Source organism: Cupressus sempervirens, chromosome 4, assembly GCF_028749045.1.
Source record: "Cupressus sempervirens isolate cs-2001-9-10 chromosome 4, ASM2874904v1, whole genome shotgun sequence".
NCBI lineage: Eukaryota > Viridiplantae > Streptophyta > Pinopsida > Cupressales > Cupressaceae > Cupressus > Cupressus sempervirens.
Genome location: NC_143121.1, coordinates 803,669,657 through 803,695,242, shown reverse-complemented (window position 1 = coordinate 803,695,242; position 25,586 = coordinate 803,669,657). Strand labels below are relative to the sequence as shown.

The following is a 25,586-nucleotide window of genomic DNA, read 5'->3' as shown; positions in this document are numbered from 1 at the left end:
CAACCCGTACATATATCCTATCTGAGGGACATAACCCTTGGCATTAACAAACAACTTGTTATCCCTAAGCCAACGATCTTTAGTAAATAAATTAGTTATGACTAAGTAAGTTAACCAAGAACAAATAACATATTTGCCTAGAAATCACCGACACCTTTAGAGACAATATATATTAAATTGAATGCCATTCATTAGGAATATATGTATAAAAGAGCAGGTACAATCTGTACCATCAGACCTGTAGGTTTATCTAGGTTATATTCTTAACACTCCCTCTTAACTTGATAATCCTACAGAGAGATATCATATCTAACAACATCAATACAGATGTTTAAGCAAGAATTAATACCCTATATCTGTCTGTCTCTTCTTAGTATGTGATATCATAGAACACATGATACAAATTCATATTACTAAATCTGTGATATGACAAATCACTGCTACTAGTGATAAGACACATGTTGTGACTCATAGAAACTGGTATTTCTATATCACAATGAGATCCTAAGTTTAAGATCTACCAGAATACAGAATAAACTTGGAGAATTCTAAGATTCTTCCTTTATCCAATTTGTGACCCATGAACATAGCAATGTCAATGTCACAATACGATCTAAAACTCATCTGAATCTTACAGTAAAATCTACTGTTTAGTACATTCTCTAAGAGATCGTCCTTTCTCATAATGCCTTTTCACAAGTAGTCATTATTTCAGAGATCGTCACCTCTTTAAATAATGATTACACATGGTGGAGCCCATAACAGTCAATAGCTTGACAAAAAATAAAATTATCATAAGAATACAAAATAATTCAATCATACCTGGATCTTTCTTGAGATGATCACTCTCAGAGAGGTTTGATAAGAATATCTACTTTCTAATTTCCAGTACTTAAGGATGAATTCTAGAGAATAATTAAATTCTCTCTTTACCCAAGTTGTCATTCATAGACATCGAAATTTCTCTTTCACAACACAATTTTGAATCTATTCAAGGATTTCCAGTAGTCCTCTACTGATTAAAAACACCATAAGATCATTTGATATCACATCAAATTCGTGTTGGAAGATTTTTTTTTTTTTTTTTCTATTACTGTAAACTGATGCTGCAAGACTGTTTGCTGAAAAATGCTTCCACACCATGATGTTTATAAAGGTAGGCCCATCAGATGGTTGCTCACTTTAGATTTTCAAGACTCCTACTGGATATCAAATCTTTCGAGCTCCTTATTCAAGGTTGCCTTGATGAGATGTCAGAGTTCCTCTGAATCCAAACTTCTTTCCTATAGGAACATTCTTCAGAAAACAAAATCAAGGCATATACTCTTCTTGTAAGAAATACAAATGAAAGATATTATAGACATAAGGTAAAAGACGAGCTCAAGTACAATAGATACTTATCTTTCCATCATAACCTTGATGAAAGCTTTTGTACTTTATGAGTATACACCATCTTGACATGGTACACTTAGTTTGAGTTTGTATAACCTAGATCTTGGGGAGTCAACTTGATCTTCTAAGTACTCTCTCTAACATATAACCTTCTTATAAGTTGATACTTATGATTTTTGCCACAAATTCTTTATTACTCAGGAATAAATAAAGCATGGTCTACTCCCTCTTGGACTTGAGGAAAGATCAGAAATGCCTTGAGTAAAATGTTTTGATATCGCATATGATATCATGAGTATTGGCCTCCTAGAATATCAACAGTATTTACCAAATACTCTTTGAGTAATGGCCTTCCAGAATGGTAGATAGTCATCAAATATTACAATGAATTTTGTGCTTGACTATAGTTTCCAGCAGCCTAATGTATCCTCCTTTAATATTCTCGACCTGACAAAGCCTTACCAAAAGTATCTCCCATCTAGAGATCACAACCTTCATTTCTAGCCAATTCCATAGAATTAAATATGCTAGAATCCGATTTATCTAATTTCAATACTCCCTCTTAGCTAGGGAGGATTCAAAACATTCAAAATATTCACATAATCACTACGGCATTCTCAGAGGGTGATATTGAACATTATGGACTTTCTATGATACCATCTTGCATACTCACAAAGGATGGATCTACCTAGCATTGCCCATAGAGGGTGGGAGATTCAACTAAATCTATCAATGAAGCAGTCTACATATCTCTCATCTTCCCATTGTATTCCTCTTATGAAAAGTAATTGCTCCTTGGTAGAAGAATACTTAGATACATCTGGTACTCTTACCTTCATGGCATCCTGACAGCTTTTCACAGAGATTAATAACAGTCCAAGAGAAATATCAATGCTAGAATCATTCATGATTCATTATCCAAAAAATATAGCATGAATTAATAACAACATGAAGGATTGAAGAGCATTATTCAACCATAGAGAATACTTATCTCTTTGTACTTCTCGGTCCGTCCGCAGTCAACAGATATAAGCATTCAGCAACATAGAAGTCAGACTAGATCACAAGCTCCAGTCCATAGTATATTTTGAAATCCTTTACTAGTATTGATCTTGAAGTAATTTCAAGTGTAGACCCATCTCAGTTCATTATGTCTGCATTAAAATGTAAAGTGTTGCTAGTTACAGTACTGAGACTTCCAAGAATATCGAAGGTGTAAAAAATATGACTTCCACAGTTTCAAGTTGAAGGACTTTCACACTATGCACTTTATTAGGATTTGGAATTATCTCCATTAAAAACATCAACATCCTCAAGCCTTTTAATGGCCATTATAACTCTTGCTATGCCTTTTGCAGTCTTTCTGCCCATCAACTCTGTACTGCCTGTAATCATGTGGAGTTGTTCTGACAACACTCTTGTTCAATATTTCCCTTGATGGCTAATTGCAGGAAAACTTCACAGGCTTCCTTAGCGTCTGCCGATTATAGACTCGAAGTGCAGAAGTCTACTATCTTATTTTCTGACCGAGTTGTTTCATCCAATTACAACTTTAAGGGTTTCAACCCTAATGAGAAACAATCCCTACTTAGAAAAACTCTTTCAAAATTACAGCACCCACTCAATCATTTTGAGCATCAACCCAATGCCAACTTACAAATGATTTCAGGAACCAATTGCATTAAGTCTGAAGTCATATTAATCCAATAATATTGCTGTAACTTCCATTATAATCAAACTGAAATTCTGATACAGTAAACTGTTTATGAACAACTTTTCAGAACAAGGAATTTAACTTGGGATATATGGAACTTCCTTGCAAATTAAATCAGATATTATAGGGAAATGTCTCTAGCAAAATTGGCGCATGTATTGGAGAATATCACAATTATAATTTATTTCATACATGAACTGAGCATTGATCTGTTCAACTTATTCTTTAAAGTCTGAACTGTATTACTGAATCTTCTTTCTATAGTACATCGATGATCACAACTTATCTTGTCACTTTCAGCAGCATTGAGTCCACATCACCCTTTAGCAGACATACTGTGAATATATATATATATATATATATATATATATATATATATATATATATATATATATATATATATATATATATATGTATAAAATTTCAGACATAGTCCGTCTCTTAGTCTGTTTATCTGTGCAATTGAATTTCTTCAGATTTTACAAGGATGCTTTTCCTTATCCACACAGACGTCATAAAGGAATCGAGAGAATATGTATATACAAGTCGCCGTATGTTTACTCACACGTGTTATATTTGATACAACTGATCAACAAAATGAGTTTTATTTTCTATAGAGTGTCGGATCTTTAAACTGTAGCACTCTTATCAACCCGATCTGCATGTGGATTGGCCCATGTGACCCGTCCCAAGCACAAGGTTTTTATGGTGGATTTGGACAGATCATATCTTATAAGCCCTAAGCACACCATCAAGGGTGTTGATAGTCATATCAGTGTATAAGAAAAAAATCCTTGCACCAAAATTGCCACATGGCCCCATCTGTGGCACATTGGTGAAGACACGCGGGTTCCTTGGCATCACAGAGCATGAGCCAATATGCTAGCAGATCCACACTCATGCATATAAGATCTTTACAACATGAGTGATTTTGTACATCGATTACGATCCAAGAATCAAATCTTCTCCAAATCTAGATGCCCAACATCCCATGGATCACATGACCGATGGTGGAAAGCAATTTTTGATCAAAGACGCATCATTGGTTGTGAATACGAGCTTGATTCATCTTCATTGATATATCCAGCGAGTTGAGTTCGCTAAGCTTGAAAATCATTGGTTGGATTTCACCAGCGAACCTTCCAAAACTCTGTTGAGTCCAATGAGTTCAATACTTGACAAACCTCTTATTGATATTATTATGAATCTTTACTATTTCCTGTGTGATTAAGTTCATAGATTTGTACAGGAGGTTTCTGTAATTCAACAACAGTTGTAGATTATTGTGCTTGATAACCTTATCGCTTGTCAACAATTAAAGCTTATTATCATTGAACCACCGATGACAACAAGAAGTCTTTGCGGTAAACAGAAATAAAACTCCAGTTTTTCTCTAATGTTATTATGTCTGTATTATAGATGTAATACTGTCATGATGAATTTGGTTCCAAACCTTACATTTGCAGTTGGCTCTGATACAATGTTAAATTCATGGATATTCTACAAATGTATATTCAGAATTTGATTGAGGCAGATATTACTAATGTTTACTGCAGGTCCAGTCCTCTATATTCGATCTTGGATGATTAATAATATCTCTGCTATGTAATTTGGAGGAAGTAAAATGCTTGGAAGATCAGACTGCTGTGTATGTGTCTTCCAAACTGCATTCACAACCCGTACATATATCCTATCTGAGGGACATAACCCTTGGCATTAACAAACAACTTGTTATCCCTAAGCCAACGATCTTTAGTAAATAAATTAGTTATGACTAACTAAGTTAACCAAGAACAAATAATGTATTTGTCTAGAAATCGCCAGCACCTTTAGAGACAATATATATTAAATTGAATGCCATTCATTAGGAATATATGTATAGAAGAGCAAGTACAATCTGTACCATTAGACCTGTAGGTTTCTCTAGGTTATATTCTTAACAGGGATATTTTTGTTGTCCCTTTTGATAATGCCCAGTTATCATGGTAACTGTCACTTTGGAATAATATTAATACGAAATCATGCAGGGTTTGTCATGTTCATTTTATTACTCTAAGATCACTGTTGGCATTTTGTAGTTCTGTTACATGTTGATTGGTTGTGGATCAATGAAGAGATGGAACGCACCCTTTATCGACGACGACTTATGGAAGTCAAAACTCCTTGGTCAATGGTTCATGAGAGGAAAATGATCTCTCACTCAAATTGCAAATCCTCCACATATTTTATCACTTACTGGGAATTTTGTGGTTACTCGACCCACAATAATATTCTATTAGAAGGAAGTTGTAATGATCTTGTTTACATAGATCATTTCAGTATATAATTGCCTTTGTCACACTGTATCAAGGTTTCTCCTTAGATATCATGATTCATAGTTTCCAAGAAGATATCCCTGTACTTTTCCTATTCATTACAAGTTCAAGCTCTACAAGAGCAATATGGTGGAGAACTATAAGATCTTTTGATCCATTCTTCTATATGGTTTTTTTTTTCACTTTCTTGCATTCAACATCAGCAGTGAGAGTGAAACCATTTTGAGATATGATGCAGATCTTTCAATGTTGATATTGTGGATAGAAATGAAAAGAAAACTTATATTGTTATTGGCACAAATGCTATTCATCTAACATTATGACATCATTCATAAGTTCTCCGGAGGATATGTCAATCAGTGACAAAATCTTGAGCAAACTAGTAATCAAGTTATCTTAGTTTAATAATAGGATCAATGTAGAAATGGCCTACCATTGAGAATTGTTGGAGGTGTAGAATAACCAAATCACCTCAACGCTGAAAATTGATAATGCAGTTATTCCCAGTTACGAGTCTATAATAGAGATTCTCAAATCATACATTCTTGTCAAAGCAAAATCTTCAGTTTAATAGGGATAAACTACCAATTAGGATGCTTCTTTAGGAGATGCCGAGTACAACATTGTAACATGATTTCAGATGTTTTCATTGGACATTTTCCTTGGTTGCAATCAGTTAGGAAAGTTGTTTTCTTGTTTTGTTTTTACATAAATTTTGTCACTTTTGGTCAACGTTAATTAGTTGGCTCTTTTGTACAAAAATTATTAGGTTAATGACATCATTCAATTTGTGCAAAAATGAGTTGGTTATTAATGAAGACAAGAAGATAGTTACAAGGAGGCAAGTCTATATAAAAGAATATTTTAGGGGCTTTTTGGACTTTTTGTGTTTTTGAAATTTTTATGAAGGGAAAACTTTGGAGAAATTCTCAAACAAACTTTTGATGACTCTTGGGTCCACATGATTAGACAAAAGGGTATAATATCTCATAGTAAATAATAAAGAATGCATTTGTTCGTATGTTCTAAATGTTCTTTTGAGTTATAGTTGCTAAAATCTTGTATGCTAATTCAGTGATCCGTTTCTGTGTCTAGGTGAAACATTATAATTTTTGGAATTGATGTAACATAGTGATATCATGGTATCTTGTTATGGGTGTGTCAAAGTAACCTATCTCCTCATATGTCAAGATTTGTTATTTTTCTTTCTTCGCTGTTGCATATCAAAACTTTTTTGTGCTTAAAACTCCTTTGTAAGCATAATTAGTTATAGAATCTTGATTTTCGTATGTCTACCATTACGGTTTATGGTATCGCCTCTCTTTACTTTTGCATTGTATCCTTTGTGTACTTTCAAGTGAAAAGTACACAAAATACAAATACCCCATCATACAAGGGAGTTGCCCCTACTAGACGTAGACGAAGATCGTGATCTATTTGCACTCACCCCAACTATTTGTTAGCCCAAGATTGAAAATAAAATGGAAGAATTTGGAAACTGGAAACTATAATATTATTTCCTGTGAATTTTATCTTCAAATATAACAAATAACTAATAAGCAAATATATAAAAGAGGCAGTAATAACTTTAAACAGTTATAAACTATTATGCAAAACTCTCTAAACATAAAACTAATAAGACACCTAATAGAAAATAAAAAATAAACTAGCATTAAGGAAACATAATTTGATGAATCACAATGATAAGATATTTACATCCCTTCTTTAGTCTAATGGGGTTAGGTCTAGTATTTCTCTGAAGTTCTCAAACTTTACTTTGCCTAATGCCTTGGTAAGAATATATTTCGGCTGATTTGCAGTAGGACAAATTTAAGATTTATATTGCCATCATTCACATGATGCTCAATCAAATTAAACTTTGTAGTTTAGTGTTTGGTGTGATCATGAAATACTAGATTTTTAGCCATTTTGATAGCATATTGACTATCAAGGAAGAGTGGGGTAGATGAAACCTATGGTGTCTACAAGTCTTCAAGAATTCTTCAAAGCTATAAGATTTCCCAAGTTGCTTTAGAGGCTGCCATATACTCAGCTTCAGAAGAAGAGACAAGCGAGACTGATTGCTTTTTAGATCTCCAAGAGATTACAGCAGCTCCAAGATGCATAAAAAATACAGATGTAGATTTTCCATCTTTGGAATCGCTTGAATAATCTGAATTAGAATAGCCAAGCAAAAGAAAACTGTTTTTTCTTGGAGCATCTGAGCCCATATTGTTGAGTACCTTGCAGATATCGAAGAATTCGTTTGGGAACTAACCAACATGTTTATCAGGGTTGTTGCATGAACCTTGAAAGGACTCCAACACCAAAAGGAATATGTGGATAGGTAGTTATAGAATAAATAGTGTAACTCGGGTGCACGCACCCGGGTCAAAACCCCAGCGCACCTGGTCACGCACCCGAGTACCCCCGCTGGGAGATTTTTCGCTGCCGCACCCCCGCCACATTGGTCGAGCACTCGGGTGGGACACGGTGCTCGGGTGCATGGTGGGTGCTTGGGTGCGCGGGTGCTCCTAGGGTGCTCGTGGGGTACTTCCCAGGTGCTTGTAGGGTGCTCCGAGGTAGATGGCTGAAAAAGTCAAAAGTAAAAAGTGTTTTTGCATTTTTTTTTTTGTTTTGTAGGCATGCTAACACTAATTGGGTGTGGGTCCCATGTGGTCTATTTGATGGTTTAATAAGACCAATAGACCTCATTTTCATTTCACCATTTCATTTCATTGTTTTGGAGCAGCAAGGAGCTAGGTGAGGAAAAGAGTTTGGAGGAGTTTGTGAGAGCTTAGTGGGTGATTTTGCAAGGGATTGCAAAATCAAGAGGATCAAGAGGAGCAAGTAGATTTGATTTGGCAAGTGTCTCCTCAAGTTCAAGGTAGGTTTTTTTTTTTTTACAACTTTTTTTATTTTTAGAAATCAATTTATAATTTTTAAATTTAGTATTTTGTTTTACTTTCAAGTTTCAACTCAAATTTTTGAATATTTCATTCTTGAATTTTGTTGATAGTTGATAGTTCTATGATTTTTCATTGTTCTAAAAATAAAAATATGGCAATAAGGCATATGTTGAAACATATTTAGTATTTAGCTTCCTTTTTTAATATTTTTAAATAGTAAATACTAAAATTAAATAATAAAGTTTTAAGTTTTAAGTAGGCTGAAACTAGTTTGTATAACTTATTTTTACTTGGGCTGAAATGTATCATGATCATTTTTATAATTTTATTTTCATTTTGTGAAATGCAGTTTTATAAATGGCATCTAGATCTGGCCAAAGTGTAGAAAACATAGAAATTAATGAGGCAAGTGCATCTGATTATGAGCCTGAGCCCGAAGGAAGTGATCATGGGGCTGATGTAAGTGGTCAATTTGAGCCCGAGGAAGAGCCTCCTTATGTTGCACTAGGGATGCCTTCTATTGATTGCCCTTCAGAGATATTGATAAAGTATGCTAGGGGTCCTTATGATCCAAAGTCCCCTCTAAAATAGTTTGTGATGAAAATTACATGCCCTACACCTTCAGGTTGTGGCACACATAAATGGAAGTGCAATATATGTGGCACGAAATGGTTTGGCAACATTACAAGAGTTAATTCACACCACCTTTTTGGAGTGGCTATGGCATGAACCCATGCATATTCTTGTCAAATCCTGAGAATGTGAAATACAGAATTGAATTGAACAAACTATGGGGCATTCCTGATGATAGTGATGTTCCAGTGCCTAGATCTTTGTCTGCTAGGCAACAGGTACAGAATATACAACAGTTATAGGGGCAGTGAGATACATCTACTCGTATCTTGCATCAGAGAGCAGGGATTGTCATCTACACCATCATTTTCCTCACCTACATACAGTTTAGTAGGGGATAGCGATAGTGGGAAACGGAAAGCAACTACAAGTCGTAGTGGTAGTAACCCCATTGCTCATTTGTTTAACGTGCACATAAGGGACAATTAGATGATGTTGTTGGTGATTTGTTCTTTGCCAATGGCATCTCTACACATGTGGCTCGATCTCCCTATTTTGTGAGGATGATGTCCATGGTAGTGAACAAGGGAGAGCCATCATATGTGCCACTAGGTGACCACAAGTTGAGGACCATAGTGTTGGATAGAGCTTATGACAAGGTTGGGATCTTGATGGAGTAGATGAAAACATGTTGGATGGATTTAGGTTGTAGTATTATCATGGATTTATTATAAATATCTAGATTGAAGCGATACTCCTCATTCATTTGGTTGATTCGATCATTCATTGTGATTGTCCAATCATCTGGATCTGGAAGATCCAAATTTTGTTCCATCTGAATTGAAAATGGTTCATCTTCTACTATTTCTAAAGAAAATTGAATATTAGACGTAGGCCTAGTCCAAATAGTTTTTATTTCTTTCCTAGTATCTTTTCTGCGAATTTCTAAATGAAATACAAAAGATAGGAAAAGAAATAAAAAAGATGGTAAAGGCGATAAAGGAAAAGGTTGAGCAAAAGTTTGAGCAAAAAATCAACCTATGTAGGGTCCATACTTTTTGAAGGCAGTTGATTGTTCAGGGCATTGTAAAGATGTTGATTTTCAGTTTCATGTGGGTAGAGAAGCCATTGAGGAGGTTGGGCCACAAAATGTGGTCCAAGTTGTGATAGATGCAGCACATGTGTGCAAAGCTGTAGGGAGGCTTGTTGAGGCAGCCTATAGGCATATTTGGTGGACTCCATGTTGTGTGCATGCCATGAACAATGAACTCAAAGACAAGGGAAAAATAGAGTGGATTATAAAGTTGGTTAGTGATGGGAGAGAGGTGCATATGTTTATTTGTAATCACCATACATTGCATGCACTTGTTAGGAGCTTCGCAAAGAAGCAATTCCTGAAACTAGTTGAGACCAGGTACGCATCATAGTATATTCTCTTGGAGAGAATGATTGAGTTGCAAGAGCCATTGCAACTCATGGTTCTGACACAAGAATGGAATCGATGGCCTGAGTCTAGAACAGAGCAGGGGAGGAGGGTAAAGGAGACAGTGAAGAGTGATCAGTTTTGGAGGGACACAAAATACATAGTCTCCATCATTACTCCAGTATTTTAGGTGATTAGATATGGAGATGTAGATTCACTAATGCTTGGAGACATTTATGAGTACATTGATTCCATGCTTGGGCAGATGAGGGCTGATGTGCGTGAGAGACCGCACTCTAGCATTCTCTATGGAGCACATTGAGCCCTATCATTCATCGCAGGTGGGAGAAGTTGAACACTCCTTTGCACATGGTTGCCTATGCATTGAACCCAAAGTGATACATAGCTAGGCTTGGTAGAGTCACACCACTTTGGGATGATGAGGTTTAGAATGTGTTCTTTCGATGCATTGCCAAAATGTATGATATTGAGATTGCTAGTGAGATTCGCATCGAGTGGTCTGAATTTGCTATTCTTTCAAGTAATTCTTAAATCTTGATTTAGTGCTCTAAACTCTTTATAATTATAAGTTCTTTTAATAATTAATTGTTAATTATAAGTTATAACTTTATTTAAGTTATTTTAATATTATGTTGTAAACTTTAAATCTTGTAACTTTTAGGATACTCAGATATTGCAAAGGTGGATCTCAAAACCATGGCACAAAAGAATCCCATTTTGTGGTGGAAATGTCATGGGTCATAGAAGTCAAAGATCACTTCACTAGCCATCCGATTACTTTCTCAGGTTTGTAATACTAATTACTAATTCCAGCCCTTTATAATCTTAACTTTAAGAGTTTTACTTTACTGATTTTAATTAATGATTCATTGATTTACCATTTATCATTTGTTACAAATTGTATGAACATTTGTTTGTAACTTGTAAGTTGTGACTTTCAACCTTGTTATCTCAGGTGTCTAGCTCCTCAGCCACAAAGAGGAATTGGTCCACCAATAGCTTCATTCACTCTGTTAAGAGGAACAAACTTACCTCTAAGAGTGCGGAGAAGTTGGTTGCTGTACATGGTTACTTGCGGCTCAAAGATCGCAAGATATGCAAGTATAAGGAGAGCCCTGCAAGCACAATGGGATGTGGAGCCAGAGGATCCAGCTCAGATTGATGAGGATTACGATGTAGCTGAAGCCAATGTAGGGCTAGTTGGTGTTCCTTTAGAGGATTAAGATCTTACCCACGAGGAGTCTAGTAGTTCCAGTGATGAGGACTTCGGTATAGGGGATGATTATAGAGCACTTGAGGTGATTCCACTCTCATTATTGACATTTTGTCATTTTGTTGATTGTACTCACTTTGATATGGCTATGATACATTATTATTATTTCACAGTTTCATGCTATTCGGCTCATTGTCATCATGAGCATCTTTATGATATATGATATTCATAGAATCATATTTGAACAATGAATTTTGAATCTTGCATCTTGAACTAAGTTAATTTGTTAAACGGTCATTAGTAATGGTTATGAAGTTTCAAGTTTCAAGTCTGAACTTGTGGTTTGTGAATCACATTTCAATTTTCTCTATTCATTGTATTCAACTATATTTCTTATGTTAATGTTATATAATATATTGAAGTTTCATTTCATAATTAGCATTTTCAGTCATATATATTATATATACACTATGGAACCCCCTCCCCCTACTCCCCATTATATTATATATACATTTGTTAATAATCATGGAATCACTCAACATGATAGACCTATAATAATTATTCATAACCATGTAATCACTCGACATGAAAAATCACAAACAACTTTCATCACAGACTCACTCAATGTGATGTTGACATGGAATCTCTCAACATGACAAGTTAGTAAGGTTTACAACCAACATTCTATCACGGATTCCCTCAATATGATACAGTCATGGACTCTCTCAACATGACTTCCAACTCCCATCATGGAATCTCTCAACGTGATGTCATCATGGACACTCTCAACATGATGTTTGACTCCCAGAGTGAGAGTTATCAGGCTGATCTTATAACTATCATGAAAATAACTCATAACCAACAACAAATGCAATCACAGCTAAGACTCGTTTCCATTAAGAGTAAAAAAACTACTATACCCAAAATTTATCATCATATGTAAAATTGGCAGGGATTACATAATTACTCCCTCTTAACTATCAAAAGAAGATAGCTGATGAAGCCTCCCTTTGAAGCTAAAAACATCTCCTTAATTACTGCATCCTACAAAGAATAATCTCCTTGATCATGCATGCAAACTTGAATCAATGATAAGAATTCCACGATTGATGATAATAATACTCATCTCCATGTAAGTTGTGAAGTGTTAGGAGCCACTATGAGAGAACCTTATACACATTCTTTAAAAAAATGAAAGCTATCTCTCAGCTCATGAAATATTTTCTTAGAAATAGGAAAGAGCTCTTACCATCCAAAATGAGACTGTTTGTCATAAACATAATACAAAAAAAAATATTTATGAAGATGAGTCTTTGGAAGACCAAACTGTAGAGCCCATGATATCTCTATCTAACAACACCACACTTCCAGCAAGATGAGCGAGCATTGAACAAAACCACCAATGCTTTACGGGATACTTGAAGCATTTGATTTAGCAAAATGAACTCCAAATGAAATTCCTCTAATCACACAACATCCACGACAATGATAATAACAAATTTCCCCTTTTGATTTACCGAACACACAAAACACCTTCAATTTCCCAAATTTGGTCAAGCCAGTGAGTATGGAGATAAAAGCATATTCTAGACAAAGGCTACAATACCACACATGGATATCAGACTGAGCTCTGCAACCATACATGCCAGTTTTGTCTAGAAACATGCAGAAAAAAAATCACCTATATTTCCTCCTTTTAAAAACAAAAACATAAATATACATTGTACAATCTTTAAATAGATGATAAGAGAAGGAAAGAGAACAAAAATAAAAACGTATCTGTCCAATTTTTCCAAGCCGACGATGCAGAAGACAAGCATCATAAAAGATAAGTGTCATTTCTAAGTACCATTCCAAGCTTGACCGCTCAAAATTCGTGGGAAAAGAAGGAGATGACGGTTACAAAGTAACAACAAGAGGTGAAGACCCGATAGGCAACAAAACCCTTAAATATTTTGATCTTATTCATGAGGCTCTTCATAATGTCTAACGAGACCTTGAAAAACTCCCTCATACTCCATAATATACATCATTCAATCATACTCAACATGTGTGCAATACTATTGCTCGAGTCATGAACTATAAGTTCTTTTTCTTCATTGTCAATTTCCCTGTTGACCTTCAACTTCTACACAATTGAACTTTCCTTTGCTCTCGTTAACCTTGTGCCAGTTTTTCTCCAAAGTGTCCAACAGAGAGGTAAGAAATGCTCACTTTAATTTGCGAGAATTCCTTATCTGTGACAACCATCTTCACAGTTGACAGTGCCACAATACTCGCAATTGTGGCTACCGCCCCTCCATGCAATGTATTATATTGTAATTGGAGAGATAACTCCAAGAAATGATGACCAACATGAAACCCAGATTTTTGCAATTAGGGGCTCTGCTCATAAAAGGCTACCAATATTCACATAGATCATTATGAGGATCAAACAAAGACAAATCAAATTGATCAGCTTGTTTGGACTCATGGAAGATCAAAGGCTTTTTTCAAAAATTATAAGTAGTTTGGTAGGTCTTGGCTTTACCTCAATATGGCTTGTCATACTGGCATGATAATGATGCTTGGTGGTGAACCTATGTTGCTCTACAAAACTCCTGAGGAAGGTTATGAGTGGATTGATTTTACCAATGCACTTTTTCAGAAAGTTGTATTCTAGCTGCTTGTGGCGATGCTGATGATATAATTAGTGAAGCAAATGAACTTGCAAGAGATGTGCAAATCAAACTTTTATATATTAGCAGCACCCAAGTCTTTATAAGACCAATATATAAATATTTTCTGAAGGAAGAAAACATTGAGTGTAAGCCTACATCCTGATGTATCAATAAGCATAGTCATATGACATAACGGGAGCAATTGGGAGGTGTCCTTTGATATTCTGAAAATCTTATGAAGTAGTGAGCTTGGTGGGAGTTAATTCATTTCATTGGTGCCGGATTTTGCTAATGAGTTGTTGAATATTGATACTTGAAGAGTACAATAAAACTAGTGCTAAGCATTTCATTGGTAGGGGTTAGAAGGATCATGCTAAGTTGTTAGCATAGTCTATGAAACATGGTCACAAAAGAATTATCCTCCATGCCAAAAATCACAGCGTAAGAATTGAACCTTCACCATAGCAAGGCAATTTATATTTGCACAGCTTCTGGAGCCGACGGTGATTTTCTTGACTGGGAGAGAAGCAATTTCTTAGTATTGGTTGCACAGAGCATTGATTTGGCATTGTAATAGTGTTGAGGATTGAAGGTTACTTATGTTGCCAAATTCACTCGATGCCAAAGAAAGATGTCAACCAGATCCATTATCAAACCAATACATAGAAGTTGGAAGTTAGAATCGCCGTGATTAGAGGACTGTATATTAACAATACAGATGATGGTAGTTGTAATACAGAGCCCCAAGTCGATGTCAAAACAACAAGAAGATGCCTATATATTCAGCAGCGATAAAGTCAAAATATTAAGCATGTCAAAGACATGAAATCAACAAAAGAAGCGTGGAAAATAAATATGGTGAAGACAGCAATTTTAATCCAACCATTGTTCAAGATTCAGAAAAGATAAAGTAGAGATGTATTTGTGGCAGCAACAAAGAGTGAGCAGCAAATGCAATCTAAGGGGTTCGTACGACATGAGTTTCATTGCATGAGTCAACTAATAAATATGGCAACAAATAAAATACAGATACCATTGAGAGTTTATCTTATGTTGAAAGCATAGCTGATAGACATAAGTTATGTCGCTTGAAATGTTTATATTCATACCGCCAATTAAGGTCATGATGTAAGCTATATTGGTAAAGCTATGATAATCTAGGTAAAAGAAAATTATAAGATGCGATTATACTATGGGATGCAATTTATTTTTGAAGAGACATAATTTTTGAATTTGAAAGGTCACATCTTTCTATATTTAAGATATAAATACATGTAAAGAAACATTGTTACAAGACATTCAAAATAAGATACATTTGGAGAAGTATTTAGAAGAAGAATAATTGTATGGAGGAATAAGGAGCTTAAAATATGGCTTTGAAATATAAAGTCATATATTATATTTTAATGATAAGTAAAAGCCCTTTTTGCTTTTTATTTATTTAAAAAGGGCATTAAGAATTAAACTACAGTTGATTCGTCCTTTATAATTATCTCTATATTCCGTAAACAATTTAAATATTAGATAAGTGGACATGGTATTTTAGTATCTTAAATGTGATCATCATAGATATACTGAAATATCAAGTTGTTTCCGTGTCTGACTTAGTTTGTCTACCTACCAAAGGAGGTAAAGTTCAATCTGGGCTAATCTACGATTGTGTATATATTTGATCTGTCACATCTTGATTATTAAATTGTTGACAGTATATGTACATAGAATTTTATAAAGTTGTACGTGAAAATCTTCATTGTAGTTGATTTTGTTGCCAAATAAGAAAAGACACTGGTCTTTCAAACCATTGAAGTATTATTGGATTTATATTTGAGGTCAGAAAATCTATATCTTACAAGCATCAAATCCATTATTTACAAATTATACAAAACATTCAATAATTTCAAGCAAGCATTCTATTTCATTTTGACTGGGTTTGAGGACCTTGCTAGCCGAAGAATAACAAAGTTAAATTCGCTATAGAAAAACTTTGAACCAAGCAATCAGTTTTTGAGGTGAAGGTCTACCCGCCTGGGTGTAGCCAAGTCTAAAGTATAGGGGAATCAAGGTCATTCTCGTTTAGTGGCCATAATTGATTGTGGAAGCCTGTTGAATAATTGGCAAGCTCTTGGATTTCCAATTTGTGGTTTTGGGAACAAACACAACACACGATACATTCACAACAAATTAATTTGTCATTACTGTCTTTATTTTCCAGAACATAACGCCTCTAACACAAAACTAAAATAATATGCTTGGATCACATATAGATCTAATAACCACAACCCTACAAGAGGAAGAAACATAAGAAAGCTTTGCACAAGAAAATTTCTCAGAGAGGCTAATTCTCATTGCTGATATCAACCTGGCTTTGATACTATGTTAGATTTAGCCCAAAAATCAGATAAATAGCAATAAATAATAATCAGAAAAATGCAAGAGAGTCAAAATTAACCTGGGGAAACCCTTCTAGAATGAATAGAGAAACCTAACCACACAACCAAAAATATCACTTTTTTTAATAATAAAATGTTCAAGTGTATAGTGCCTTTTGCTCGATGCGATATATATAACTCATAGAGAGACTCTTCACATTACAAGCGAAGGTCTCTTGAATTTTCCAAAATATGAATCTTTATTTTAAATACAACTCTACGTATTTTCATGCCTCAACACATGTTGAATGACATGTGCGTGAAAATTAACACTATTGCAGTCATTGATTATTAATCTCCTATTATAAATGATTATTAAATTGCCGAAATAAATTTAGAGCTAATATCAAAAAATAACACAACTGCAACTTCACCAATAAAATACGGAAAGAAATTCACAACACAATGAACACAATATTTTTGGACAAATTGTCCTTTGAAAAACCCTCAAGGGAAAACCAGTTCTGCAGATGGAAAATATATTAACTTTAACAAATCAAGAGATACAAAATTCCTTGCCTCTCACTGGCAGAATTCAGACAACCTCCTAATTTCTCTTGTGGATATTCCCCACTGCTATTCCCAATGCTATCACTGCACCCTTGCTAACATTGCAAGGCTGTTTGCTATCATAGCAAACTCATTTGCTAACACTGCAAATGCTTCTACAACTCCTTGTGTTCCTCTGTCCTATTCCCCAAATGCCTCCCTTGACCCTCCTTTTATACCACTTAACCAAGAGGTTTCTAGTTGCTTCTTGATCAAGATAACCTAAATAAGAAGTTTCTAGTTGCTTCTTAATAACAACCTAACCAATAGGTTACTAGTTGCTTCTAGAAGGAGTCAATTAATTAACAAATATTTGCTAATTAATCCCATATGGATGAACATCTATCCAAGCTACCTAAAACTAACAACGTGTCATTACATTTAATATTACAATTTACTCATAAGTGTCCTTTTCAGTTGAAGGTGACGATAAGGGTATTAACGTCTTGAGATATAGATTTCAGCTACAAACTCCAACAGGTTTGAGCTTGTAGCCTTTCTTTGTAAGAGCTCCTTGTACCTATTTTACCTATTTCATCAAGTCTTAAATCTTTCTAAGTTTGTTGGACTTGTTTTACCCACTTGTCAGAAGACTTTGGTTTCCCAAAAGATCTGACGATTTCATGACTAGATGCTTCATTAGTGCCTAATTGTTCTGAAGTTTCAGGCACATAATTAGAGAGGGTTGCTTCTTGCTCATTTATAGATGGAGCAACATGATCTAGAACAACTTGGGCCATCAAATACAAGTCTTAATGAGTTTTCTCCTCTCTCCCCCGCCCCCCCCCAACCCCCTCCCCGAAGTGTGAACTCTCACAAGAATTTTCTATTCAAGGAGAAGAAATTTTAAGTGTATCATGCTCTTTAAATTGACTTTCATCATTTCTAATACTGTTGGATGTTTCACAAAATACATCAACATGTAATTAAAGTTTTTTTGTTAACCCCTTCAACCTATAGGCTTTGGAAGATTATGAGTAGCCTAGAAAATACACTTTAAATTGTGATGATGCAACTTACTTCTTTTGCCCTTAGAAATTAAAACATAGCAAGTGGAACCAAAAATTCAAAAATGTTGAACAGAAGGAGAATCCAAACCAAACTTCATATGGAATGGATTGTGCACTGGAGATTATGGAGATCTATTACAAAGCTGAATTGGAGTTCTGGTTGCTTCAGCCCAAAAATGTGACTTGATTCGTTTAAAATATAACATTGCTCGAGCCATGTTCATGATGGTTCTATTCATTTGTTCAACAACTCGATTTTGTTAAGGAATGCGTGGAACAATTAGATGGCGTTGAACCCCATGTTGATGTAAATAATCTAAAAAACAAGAGATGTAAATTCTCCACCATTGTTTGTTTGGAGAGTACCAATTTGGGACTGTAATCATCAATGAACAACATTAAATACCGAGATCCTCCCATAGAGGTTATTGATAAAGGCCCACATAAATTGAAATGAATAAGTTGTGATTTCTTTGTGCTCTCCAAGTGGAATGAGGGAAAGCCTTTCTATGTTGATTGGCAAGAATACATGCTTCACGTTTTAAACTCAATTTAGGCAAGATAGGCAAGCCATCAACACCATTGTTTTTCATGATATGAATTCTATCATAACCAATATGCCCAAATCTTGCATGCTAGAAAAGAATAAGAGATAGACTACCTTCTTCAGTAGGATATGCAAAAAATTTAGAAAGAGCAGAAGTACCATTTAATTTTAATAATCTTGCATCCTCACATCTAGTCAAAACAACTTGATGATTAGATTGTTTTCTTACAACAACATGCCAATATTTTAACAAAATAGAGTGCTCTTGTTGACAAGTCAATACTAGTGTTACCAAATGACGTTGCAATTGAGGAATTAATAAAACATCATGAAGCACAAAGGCTGGAAGATCAAGCAACTTAAGTTGAATAGTTCTATTTCCAAAAAGTTTGGACCACAAGCACTTCATGAAATTCGTCAATGTAATCATGTCGGAATGTATGTTAAATGTATTGCTCCAATATCTAAGATCCAAGAATCATACCATGGGGAATTATAAGCAAATTCTGAAATAGATAGTACATATTAATCACCAACATTATCACAAGCAAATTGACGTGCTCCAGAAATTTTATCATATGAAGGTTTATCATCATATATAAACTTTGGTTTTTTCTTTTAACTTTTAAGAGTTTTCTATAAATTTTACTATCTTATCCCAAGAAAGCTTGCATTCATGTACTTCATGACTACCTTTTCTACCACATTTTTTGCAATATAAAAATTGCCTCTCATTTTGAGTATCATTTTTCCTCCATTGACCTCTACCTTTCCCTTTTTCACTATTACCATCTCTTGAAGAGATCTTATTTAGAGGTTTCTCTTGATGAGAAAGACACACATTTTCACTTGTATTATCTATATTCCTTCCAAATGCTCTCATGTTCAACTAACTTTTCAACCAATAGATCAAAAGTAATGCTTTTCAATTGGTTGATTGCTTGAAGAGACTCTAGATATGTGGAATGTGTTGGAAGAAGTGCTATGATAAAAGTTGTGAGATACATATCAACTTTCCAACCAGCAGCATCAGTATCTTGTTTTACGGCATTGATTTCAGAAGTTAGATTCATAACATCACCATTTTTCAACTCAAGATGAAATTCTGAATGAGTATCAAGTAATATTTTAATTTGTGAAGGGCATCCCAAATAAATATGCATCCTTGTATATGTCGATACACATCTCCATTAACAAAAGCTCCTATCAAAGCCAAGGCTTTCAAATTTTTATATTGCCAATAGTTCTTTTCTTTAGCATTAGTTTGTTCTGTAGGCTGAGTATTTCCATCAAATATTTTATACCATAAATCATTGTGTATTTTCTACTTCTCTATGCAATTCTATCTAAATGTCTTCTCAGATAATGTTTCCCCAATCAATAAAATAATAGATTGCATTATGAATTATAAAAAAAATACAATTTGCACAGTTTGCAAATTTAAATGACTGCTGAGATTTTTTTGCCAAAATTTAGCGAAGAAAATGACCTGTGAAAATCTTTATAAAAAGCAAATTGATTTCACCTGAATCAATTTTCTGTTTCTGTAAAAATGGTCCAGTCTTCATAAGCTTCATACATAAACATACTCCAAAGCTCTGATACCACTGTTAGCCCAAGATTGAAAATAAAATGGAAGGATTTTTTAATGTCCCTAGTTCTTAAAGGGTTGAGACTACAAAAAATTTCCCTCGAACTATTTCGTCTAAATAAGAAATCCAATAATACTATTTCACCAATCCAAGATCGCTCTCTCGCGAAGTAAACAGCAAGATAATTTTATCTATATATGTGTACTTGAAAAAATATATTATCTCATCTATACTTGATACAACTGATATCACTCCTATAATGACTGTCTTGATGTTCCATATACCTTTGGCCTCCTCTCATTTGTTAATGGAGGATATGCTATAATGTTCCTCTATACATATAATGATGAATTGGTAGTTCTGATCCATTGTTTGAGAATATGGAATGTATAGGATGTTAATATTGCTTATAGTGGGATGTTGTGATTTCCAATGCGTAGTTATATTCTTGCATCGAGAGTATGATGTTGTCTGAAAGTAGATGGTTTGTGCTTTTTGGATAATAGCTTTCTTTGGTGATTCTTTGAAGTCACATCTTCCAAGATATTGATGGTACCCTATTAATGCTACGAGATATCGATCGGGAGTTTAATGCTGGAAAATATATCATGATGACCATTCATTGTTTATGGCTATGGAAACCTAAAAGAATCCATTCTTTATCATTATCCAATACTGCTTTTCATTACAGCGCATAAACCCTTAATACTGCTATATCTATAATGTCACATCATTTCCTTTCTATCCTTCATTATCTTCTGTTCCCCTCCGGCAATGATGAGACCCATTCTGTTTTGATCATAACGAGTGCTTGATGTTTGATTCTTATTTATTATGAAAAGTCTTTCCCTCCATTCGTATGCCAATTCTCAGATTTTGAGTTCCCTTAAACTATAGTTTATCCAATCGCTAGTATAGAAGTATGGCCTCTATAATCACTGTCAAATATCATTTCATTTGCTGCTTTTGTCAGCTCTGTATGATTCTTTCTGATTCTATTATGGGTGCTGCTTGTGTTCCGTTTTGCCTAGAAATTGTTTTTGAGCTTTAATGATTATTATTATGCCTGTGTATTTACGGGGTCTTGTCTTCACTTCTTTTAGATGCCTAGGATTCTCAGATTCAAGGGTGATCATTGGCTGGAGTTTGTAATTGCTCAGGGAGGTGCTGACATGATTTGATTCACTGGATTAAATATCATGTCTATGTGTTCATCTCTGTTTCTGGTTCGTGTCAAGATACGAATAACATATATTGTTTTACTTTGTATGCCGACTGTAGAGTCTGTAGATATAATTAAGGTTCTTTCTTATGAATTGCCACTTTATAGCTATATAGTGCAATAAGCATATATCAATCTCAATAGATTACCCTCTAAGATATATTGTCTTGTCTGATATATTGTTCACTATGATAATCATATTTTCTGTTCTTATCTCCATCCTTACCAATGAGGTAATTGTTTGTAGAACGTACTATGAATTGGTCCGCGGAGATCCCCTTAGAAATATTTGATCCGGTCTGCCTTAAAGTCTTTCCACCGTTATGACCGTCTGTGTTGGACATAGCTCACTCTGTTTGTTCCCTATTTGCTTTATTTCTAGGTGCATCCGGATTTGATGCAAGTCATCTGTAACCTTTGCCATGTATCTGTGTGTTCTTCTCTTCTCCGAAATTAGCTGGTGTACTGTCAAGTATTACTGGTTCGGATATACTTGTCTTTGTCTACTTTTCTATCTCAGTGGGAAAATGTTGTATCTTTTTTTTTAAAATTCTCCTTATATGTCTTTTCTAAGCCTTCTTATATCTATCAATCGTTACATATCAGTCCTTATTTCCTCACTGCAAGTCCAGCTGTTATATGGTAAGCTTCTGAAAATCTCCTCCAATCTGTCCGCGTTATATTCCTTTTTGTTTTTTTCCCCATTCCGTGGATAAGATACTCCCTTATATGTTCCATATCAACGAATGTTTGCATCTTAAATATGAAGTGTTACATCTGTTCTCTTGGGCTTCCTAATCACAACGATTATGTGAGGTAGTTAAGATCGATGTAAAGTATAATAACTTATATTATAGTTTAATATTAATTAGTCATTTATTTTTATTTTTATTATTCATGTAATTGTATTGGATGAATATTTTGATAATTCATTTATTTATTCATTATAATATATCATATTATTGTATTAATATAATATATTATCTTATATTGTAATATTATCTTATATTGTAATATTATATTATATTATATGGTACTGTACTTTATTTTATTTTTACTTTTCTTTCACAGATAATTTTATTATTTATTATTAAATCTATTTTTATAAAGGGGGATATTACAGATTGGGAAATTGGAAAATATAATATTAGTTCCTGTGAATTGTATCTTCAAATATTACAAAGAAACTAATATATAAATGAGACAGTAATAAGTTTAAACAGCTATACATTGCTGCTGGAACAGAAAACTAATAAGAAATCTTAAGGAAAAGAAAAAATAAACTAATATTAAGGAAACCTAATCTACTAACATTATCAGATTTCCACAATCCATTTGAATGCAAAGTGGTTTCTGGATTTCATCACAGATTGTGATCCAAAACGTTGATGATAGAAAAAACATGCACAATCAAATCCAGAAACCAATTTGCAAACCTAATCTAATATTCGTGAACCCCGACAATAAGATCTTTACACTATTGGCATAGTTTTCATTGCCCTTTGGGCAAATAGGATCTGTTTCAGAGGAACTTACTGACAAATTTGTTTACTGATAGAGTTGAACTTGTTTTTTGGTCCATTGTGTGTTGTAAATTGTGATTTTGTTTTTGATACGATAGAAATTAGCAACGTGCTCAACAAATTTAGTAATATATATTTTTGAAGAATATTCCTGCATGTTTATATATAAAAATTGTTCAATTTGCTGGTTTTTTCTTGAGTTTTCGCAACTACAAGATTTTCAATCAACTACATGTATTGACTGTTTTTAAAACTCGTGGATGGCTTTTTTTTGGAGTGGAAAATCAGGTTAATGATCCATGGTTTGTACAGGTGTCAAAGTACATTGAAATTATGTCTTTCAATCCTCCTTATGTTATAGTTGTTGCATGATTTATTCAGATTATTGTGATGATGATCTCTGTGGGTGAAATTTCTTCCCCATATTATCTTATTTTATGTTGCACATCATGAGCATTAAGCATGGTAATCTAAGTATTCCGAAGGTTCATAAATTATTTCGTTGACGGAATATCTATAGAATGTTTGTTTGGAGAGCTCTGGCTTTATTCTTCTTCTGGGCCTTAACCCAAATACTTTCAGATGCTTGATGGACTCGTGAAACACCAAGCAATTCAATTAGATGTTGAAAACTTAGCCGCATCCTCAAAATGTTCAAAGGAGATAAAGATTGTTGAAGTTGGAGAAGATATTGAGCATCTGATTAGAACATCGTAATTTGATTCTGCCTGCACAGGGGCGTATGATGAAATCAAATTCATAATTTGATTTGTTCTTTTCTGCTAGCAAATTGTTTTCTCTCCGAGGCTAATGGCTTTCTGCCCTGCTCATTCACAATGCTCTCAGTATAATTTATTTCTTGGAAGAGATACGAAATTGGTTTTTCGTATTTAGAGGCCCTTGCAGCAAAATATTTATGTGGTGGCACTCATTTTCTCATAAGAAAATATGGATGTCGAAAGCAGTTGTAAAATTTAAAATTTGACTTCGAATCAAACAAATATATAGTTTACTGGTACATTTTGGCTTAGGAATTTGATCCGGTTGACCATCCGCTTGCTAAGGGCTTTTTATTCAAGGTATCTGTCTTCAGTGCAAATTTTGTTGTTTCAGTAAAAATGATTAGTTACAAACTTGTCCACCGGATACACGTGTTTGGTAATATCTGGCTGCGCCGACATATGGTTCTTATTAGAGTTGGCTTTCTGAGAGGATAACTGTAAATATTTATTAACACGTACCATTTCGTGTTTACTTGGCCTACTCAGAACATCGTAATCGAAGATCGTAAAGAAAATTAAAATTTGATATTTATTCATAACATTTACCGAGACGTACCCAATATTTAGGCACCGGCTGCACCGGGCCCATTAACGAATTTATATGTGCATCCCATGCGATGTCATGTCTAACCATGTATGAATGAATTCTCTGTACTTCACTGCAACCAATACGATTCTCAAAGCAGATTGGTGACATATTCGACAGTCCTCAAAGATTTTTTCATCCTCCAAAATTTATTCATAAAAGCATTCTGGTCAGTTAGTTTTTAGTTTTGCTGAGTTGAAGTTATGGGCAACATTATTTTTACTTGAGCATTATTAAGATTATTTTGTTTAATGTTAAATTTTTATTTTTAGTTTGTTTTATTTTTAAATTAAATTAATTAATATATAATATAATATTTTATTAAAAAATTCAAAAGTTTTTAGTTTTGCAGAGTTGAAGTTATGGGCAACATTATTTTTACTTGAACATTATTAAGATTATTTTGTTTAATGTAAAATTTTTATTTTTAGTTTATTTTATTTTTAAATTAAAATTTATTAATATATAATATAATATTTTATTAAAAAATTCAAATGAATGTTTTAAATAAGTTAAATTTGAATTTATTTTGGTGATTTGTGTTGTTTTAATCAAGTATGTTTAAAATATTTATTTTACTACAATACTATCATTTAATATAATAAATTTTGTACTAATAAAAAATATTTTATCTCATTCAATTTAATAATAGCTATATATATATATATAAAATTTATTATTTAATTTATATTTTAAAAAAAATTATCTTTTATGTTGCATTGTAGTCATTGTTGTTTATATGCACATCCCATGCCATGACATAATGTACACCTTAATGTTAGTTACTTCTTCACTTTTGAAAAAAAACTTACAATTAACCTTATTTGGGCACTTTCTAAAAAACTTACTCTCAAACTATCTAAATTCATATTTTTCTATTGTAAAAGAATTTTGATCACTGATATATTACTTTTAAGAAATTAATTTTTTGTTTTATTATTATTATTATTATTATTTAATAATAGTAAGTCTTAATAGATATATTTAACATAGAAATATTTATAATTATAATTATAATTTATGATACTTCTCTCATTTAATTTCACAAACTCTTTCAAAATTAACAAAAAAATTACACATTGTCTATTAAGATTACATATTTTATGAAGATTACTTATATCACTTA

At 33.7% G+C, this 25,586-nt stretch overlaps 1 protein-coding gene across 6 annotated transcripts in view; it reads left to right on the top strand.

Moving 5' to 3' along the window:
• LOC149563833 (transducin family protein / WD-40 repeat family protein) overlaps positions 1–24,644 on the top strand; it is a 233,478-nt gene extending 208,834 nt beyond the window's left edge. For 4 of the 6 annotated variants that reach the window (XM_089826960.1, XM_089826958.1, XM_089826959.1 and 1 more), the window contains exon 22: positions 23,675–24,644. In XM_089826960.1, coding sequence (XP_089683086.1) covers positions 23,675–23,809 — 135 coding nt within the window. In that variant the 3' untranslated portion in view covers positions 23,810–24,644. The remainder of the gene's footprint in view (positions 1–23,674) is intronic. The other 2 variants (XR_016364116.1, XR_016364115.1) reach the window with 2 other exon arrangements.
• The last annotated feature ends 942 nt before the right edge of the window (positions 24,645–25,586 follow it).